General features: G+C 46.0%; 1 protein-coding gene across 1 annotated transcript in view; it reads left to right on the top strand.

Moving 5' to 3' along the window:
* The first annotated feature begins 2103 nt into the window (after positions 1–2103).
* Positions 2104–6991, top strand: part of LOC105702551 (nuclear receptor subfamily 4 group A member 3) — a 54995-nt gene continuing 50107 nt past the window's right edge. The window contains exon 1 of the mRNA XM_012430200.2: positions 2104–2353. Coding sequence (XP_012285623.2) covers positions 2104–2353 — 250 coding nt within the window. The remainder of the gene's footprint in view (positions 2354–6991) is intronic.

Below are 6991 nucleotides of genomic sequence, written 5' to 3'. Positions count from 1 at the left end.
ATCCCCTCGTCTCTGCATGCCCGATATCGATCGACCTTATCTACATATCTTCTTCGGTGTCTGGGGTAAAAAGTTTAAGGAACTCTTTCCCTGCGCGGAGTAGGTCTTGGTTACCTCTTCACCAATTTCCTGGTACTTTTGGTATTATCCATTTTGGGGTGGGATCTTTGGCAGCTCGTTTTTAATGCCGGGGTTTCTTGGAGGGTTCATGAAAAGTGGACCATCCGAGCAGAAGTTCGTGCAGAATTGTTTTGGTTCTGGGTCTCCTGATAGTTTGGAGATGATTCGTTCTTTTACCATCGGCTTCCGAGTTGCTGCGGTATTTTTTTTTTATTTTTTTTTCAGTCGCCCTGGCTCTCGGCACGCGCGGCGGTGGGGTCTTAAAGGGATACGACGGTATCCGAGCGTCCCGTGACCCTGAAGGCCGAGCCACCCCCTGTACGGGCCGAGGGCGCCCACCGCATGCGCCCCTGGTGGAACCGTGACCTCCAAAACTATCCAGGAAATCTGAACCAAAGTTCTTTTTTTTTTCCTTTTCTCTTGCGCCCTTGGTGGAACCGTGACCTCCAATCTGTGCGGGTGAGTCGCGGCTAACTCTTTTTAACTCTTTCTGTGCTCCTGATACTAAATCTTGACCCCCAAATAGCCGAATAGAAGCGTGGGAAGTGGCTCCGGGTGTTCCGGATCGAGCATCGCGATAACCATAAAAGAAAATTCGACGGTCGTTCGCCATCTCCTAGGTGGAATGAATAGCTTTCTGGTACACAATGGATCTAATCTGCTGGATAGAAGTCGTAGATAAGAGGCCCAAATGAATTCATACGACCACCTTTCCGCTGTACTAACGAAACTCCTGGTACTCTCTACAGCTGATACGCAAATCAAATCTGCTTGTCGGGAAGATTTCTTAAATGACATCTTCCCGCAGGTGTGTAACAGTTCGCTGACCTCCTCGCTAGCGTAACAGACCTTTTAATACTCTCTATACCTCCTGATACCCGATTTAATTCTACATAATGGACATTTACGAGGATATCGGACATTTGAATAACCTCTAAAATCTCGAAGACCTTCTTGCTGCAGGAACGGCCCTCCTGATACTCTCTATATCTCCTGATACCGGATCCAAAACAAATCTACATGTAGAAGTCAGATGCACAAGATTTAAATGACACGACATAGATTTTGAATAGGTATTCGGAACCCGATGACCTCTAAAATCTGGACGACCTCCTTTAACTACCTCCTTTTTAAAATTCTTCCTGATACTTAAACACCTCCTGATCTACTCAGATATGAACCGTGCATGCAAGGCCCAACCGGAATCACCCGACGACCTCCTGCGTTCCTGCAGGTATTATCCTAAACCTCCTGATACTCTCTATACCTCCTGATACACAAATCAAATCTACATGTAGAAGTCAGATGCGCAAGATTTAAACGACACGGCATAGATTTTGAACAGGGATCCGGATTTCAGTAACCTCTAAAATCTGGACGACCTCCTTTGGTTACCTACTTTTTAAATCTCTTCCTGATACTCTTAACGCCTCCTGATCTACTCATAGGAACCGTGCATGCAAGGCCCAACCAAAATCACCCGATGACCTGCTGCGTTCCTGCAGGTATCATCCTCAACCTCCTGATACTCTCTATACCTCCTGATACACAAATCAAATCTACATGTAGAAGTCAGATGCGCGAGATTTAAACGACATGGCATAGATTTTGAACAGGCACCTGGATCTCAGTAACCTCTAAAATCTGGACGACCTCCTTTAGCTACCTTCTTTTTAAAATTTTTCCTGATACTTTAAACGCCTCCTGATCTACTCATAGGAACCGTGCATGCAAGGCCCAACCAAAATCACCCGACAACCTCCTGCGTCCCTGCAGGTATCTTCCGGACACCTCCTCGTTCGCGCTGTGCGCCTGACATTTCGAGTCCTGGTACACCGAGGCGCACGTGTCGCGAGCAACCTATAGGGGAAACTTCCTCGATCTGGCCGCGTTATGGGCACTGGAGAACTTAGGAGGTAGCTGCACCTCGCGGGCCCACTTAGGACAGAAAATGAGGAAGTGACGGAGCGACGGAGGGGCGCCATGCGTACCGTCGAGGACGTCGGTCCGCGCTCGACGGCGCCTGCCGTCGGGCCGGTCGACCTCGGCCGCAACCGCGACCACGGGGCCAGCCGCGGCGGTTCCGCTACCGATTCCGCTACCGGTTTCCCGCACCCCGCGCCCTACCACCCGGCCACCCTTGCGGCGGACTCGAACAACAACCACGACCACCATCGGAACTTCGAGTCCACCGAGCCCGGTGACGTCCGACGTCACGAACATTGGAGCAAGTGTAAGTCCGATTATTTACACGATTCTGCTACCAGAGGGAGAGTGCTCGCTGACTGGCTTAGTTTACACCGATATGTGTACTAACGGTGTCGTTTTATCAGACTATCGATGTAAACAATGATGTGCGTAGTCGGCACGGTCTGCACATTTCGGGTGGACACGATCGTTTACTCTGACAGCTTGATCAATCCATGTGTTTGGTACACATATAAATTTTCGGTGTAAACTAAGCCAACTTATCGCGGCGATCTACTTCTATAGGAGATGGTGGTGATGGTGGTTGTGGTGGTGGTTATGATCCTGGTGGTGGTTATGGTGTAGGTCTGCCGGGTGGGGACTAATAGTTGGCCCTGCAATTAGGTCGAAGGGGGGTTATGTTGTGGCTCTTGGATTGATTTTCCCGGTTTTGGATAGCGCAATTAGTAATTCTAGAAACTTTTGAAGTCGTTATAAGTTTAGGATAAAGGCTTTCACGGACGCTTCGCATAGCAAGAAGAATTGAACGCTCAAATTGCTGTATTAGAATATCCGCAATTCGATTGGCTGGTTCTTATTGTTATGCTTTCCGTTATGCTTACGCGAGATATCTGCGAAGGCCTTATGGTCTTGTTCAGATATATCGCGTAATAGCAACGACAAGTACAGCGGAATGAGTTAGTCGATCAAACTGCCGAACATCGACGCCATATTGAATTTCTTGCAGTTTGACCGGGCAATTCTTACGTCTATAGTTGCACCATGTTAGAGTTATCTGTAAAGGCCTTAACTCGGAAATTAATGCCGAGATAAATGTATTTGAAGGATTCAACTCGACTTTACAAGACGCGATTTTGGTTATTTCGAAGCCGATCTAAATCAACGTCGTCTAATCAATGACAGTGGACTGAATGAACGTAAAGTTAGGTTAGGTTCGAGTCAACCAAAGGTGAAAAATCTAATTCAGCTCCATAAAACACGGCTTCGGTCGACTTCAAGCGGGTTTAACGATGTTTTTCTTTTTCGTTTTTCATTCAGCGGACGGTAATTGAACCAACTGCGTGAATTGGATGAACCAAAGTTGGTTAGGTTAGGTTCGATTCAACTTGGGTTCGCTCGATGCGAATCCATTTAATCGAATTAACCGAATTTAGGAGGTTCGACCTGACATTGTTCATGGAGATTGCTGACGAGGGCGGTACACGTTGCACAGTGGGTCTAATTAAATATTCGTTTGGCAAAATGCAACTTTTGGCAATAATTAAAAATTTCTTTTAGTGTCTCGGGTTATCCGACAGTTCTTATATAATGCTTTTTTACGTTAACGTTTAATGTTTGCACATTCTGTCCAAAATGTACCAATAATTACATCACCGATTGTTATGTTACGCGTTGATGTGTCGCGCCCCCAAAGAATGTTTATACGGCACAATAATTACAAACGGTTATTGTACTAAATAAAACAAATTCGTGAAGAAGTTTCTACGTTATTGCTTTACATTTGTTGCGATATAAAATGCATAATGGAAGATAATATATATTTTTGCTAAAGAATATTTAAATTGATCCACCGTTCGTCGATGCAATCGTCCGTCGTATGGACTATGACGTTGAATTACATACGTCATATTATATTTGTTGCGATATAAAACGCATAACAGAAGATAATATATATTTTTGCAAAAGAAAATTTAAATTGATCCACTCTGCGTTGATGCGTCCATCGTGTGGACTATGAGGTCGAAATCTGATTTTCTTTGTTATCCCCCCCGCGGTTTCTATCACCGTTGAAGCACGGCACGTAAAGGTGCGCAAAGATGAGAGTCTACGGAGAGTGAGATCCCGCGGATCGCGGAGAGAGAACCAGGGATTCGATGACGGCGTACATTCTAATCGAAGATAAAAGTGAGAAGCAAAGGTCAATAGGTGCGTCCCGCAGGGTTAGCTCGCCAGAGAGAGAAAGAGCGAGAGAGAGGGGGGCGTGATTCTCCGGGAAGGGAGGAGGTGAACGTGAGAGACAGGCCTCCGATCATCCTCTGGACCTTCTCGCGGGATGCTGCGATCTCGCCATCGCGCCGACGATCCGCGGCCGTTAAGAAATGAATAGCGGCATCGGTTATTACCAAAGTCTCATTGTTACTTAAACTGACCTAAAGTTGCTTAAAGTTTTCTTGAGTCCCCTACAATCTTCGAAGGTTGCTCAAAGCTTCTCTGGAATGACCTGAAATGACCAAAAGTTGGCCGAAGCGTTACCTAAGACCACTTAAAGTTACCTAAATTGTCTGAAATTATCTGAAGTTGCCTAAAATTACTTACGATTACCTAAAGGACTCAAAAGCGAGTCTTCCGGGGTTGGATCGAGCTTGGATGATGGGGACTTTCATCCTGGGCATGAAATAACAGATAGTGAGATCAAGTACGCGTGAAATTTGAAATTCCCATTAACTTATGTCATTGGATAACGTGTGAATAGTATTATTCGGGTACGAGGATGCTACTTCGGAATTTGAATTTATTCCAATCTTTCCCATCTAATTGGATGAAATCGGACGTTTGAGTAAATGCGGATATTCATTTCGGGGGTTTTTTGGGAAGTAGCTGATTTCTGATCGTCTTTGTCGCCTCCAGTGGCAACGCCAGTACCGAAAGGGGATCCTCGGAGTTATGAATTGAATTTATTNTCGAGCTAGGTCCTGAAACCCTTTATTTTCGATTCTGAGCCTCCAAGAAACGTAAAACATCGAAAACGTACACGGACCACGCCATGGTTCTAATCCACGATAAATAAATTAATTTTTCATAAAAAATGAAATTTCATGAGTTTCAGGACCTACTTTAAGGTTTCCATACTCACGTGGTAAAATTTGAAACGAAACGTGGTAAAATTTGAAACGAAACATGGTAAAATTTGAAACGAAACGTGGTAAAATTTGAAACGAAACGTGGTAAAATTTGAATTCGGTGCATCCAATTTGGGGAATACTTTCCCCAACGATTTGACATCTCAGATACATATAAAATGACTCTTCCATATCACCTTAAGGATTTTGGATTTCAACGCTTCGAATTCGCTTTCCGGATGTGGCTTGCCAGGACACGTAAGCCGACTGCATTTTCCTGCATTGCGACCCGTCGTTCGCCCGTCACTATTGATTGCAACTATCGACTATATACGCTGCGCACGTTTATCGTTTCATTGCCACGAGAAATTGTTGTATAGGAAGGAAAGGAATAGACAGACAATGTGAACTCGGCGCCGAGACGAGACGATTTGGAAGAGCATATATGAAGCAGAATGTTGCCTTTTGAAAATTGTCACATCTTCCTTTGGGAAGATTGGAAATTGAAAGTAGAATGGTAATCCGTCGTTTCCTATCAAGATGGCGGCCCTGCTAACTACTGATTTCTTACCCTAAGAGCTACTCGATAAGTCCGGTGACCAGAAGAAGTTGAATCCAGCATCCGGAATCAGGTCGAAACCTCCGAGAGTTGACCTATGGGGAGTAACCTTCGAAAGGAAGAAGTTCGGAAGGGTAAAAAAGGTTGATCTAAGGGCAAACCTGGGACATAACACGAGGCAGTAAATGTCGGATCTTCCTTTCAACTCGGATGAATGGCTTCGTAAGTCGAAGAAACAAAGGAAAAAGAGAAGGACGTTTCGAAGCGTGGGTCCTATTGCCGATCCTAGCTACGAAGCCGGGGAAAAACACCGAAAAGAAGGAACAAACGAGGACCCAAAAAGGGGAAAAAAGGAAATAAGAAAGACACTTCTTATTTTGCCTGGCAGGACCTCGAAGGAGTCTCCGCGCCTCCTAGACACTCTTGGAGCCGTGGGGACCAGCTTTGGCAATTTCCCTTCCCCGGTAAGAAAAGAAGTAAAACAAGAAAACTCGAGAAAAAAAGAAGGAACGCGAACTAAAGCCTCGAAAAAGTAGAAAAGACGTCCCAACATTTACGTGGCGAGATCTCGAAGAAGTCCCCCCTACTTTTCGGAACCTTTCGAAGCGCGGAGATCGGTCGGCTATTTTCTTCTCCTCTAGAAAAGGATGGGAAAAGGGATTAATGAAAATCTAAAGATTTATAAAAAAAATAAAAGATGTGTAGAGGACTTCTCGATCTCGCGTGGCAGGACCTTGGAGGAGCTTGTGCGTCACTTGGAAGCTTTTCGAAGCGCCAGGACCAGTCGGCACTTTCCTTCCTAGCGGTGAAGGAAAGTGAAATACCGAGAGGCCACTCGGCTGGCATAGACCAGGGAGAAGAAGAGACGGTACTCGCTTCCTGGAGGTCGACTGCATTGTTCGCGGCCCGACTAAAGATAGTTGAACGCGCGCGGCGCGCGAGCCGCGACTTCTTCGCCCGAGCCCCGCTTAACTTTTTATCCCTATTTTCGTTCCGATTTTTATTTCCCCCCCGTTCTCCCTCGCGAGCAGCGGGTCCGTGTTACGCCACATTTCACTTTGTCTTTCTCTTCTTTCGCGAGGTCTAAACGCGCTCCTCCGCGAATTAAGACGGCGCGCCCCGCCGGTTCGTTCACCTCTCCACTTCGCGTGATACGAGGGCACGAATCGGCTTTTCGACTCTTTTTGGATCGGCCGGATGTTCTTTTGGACATAGGATACATAGTCCCCGAACCAGTGTACCGACCATCGAGACGGCAAATCGG

The sequence above is a fragment of the Orussus abietinus genome, unplaced genomic scaffold (genome assembly GCF_000612105.2).
Source record: "Orussus abietinus isolate OABI.00-Male unplaced genomic scaffold, Oabi_2.0 scaffold277, whole genome shotgun sequence".
Lineage (NCBI taxonomy): Eukaryota > Metazoa > Arthropoda > Insecta > Hymenoptera > Orussidae > Orussus > Orussus abietinus.
This window is presented reverse-complemented; position numbering and strand designations above follow the sequence as displayed.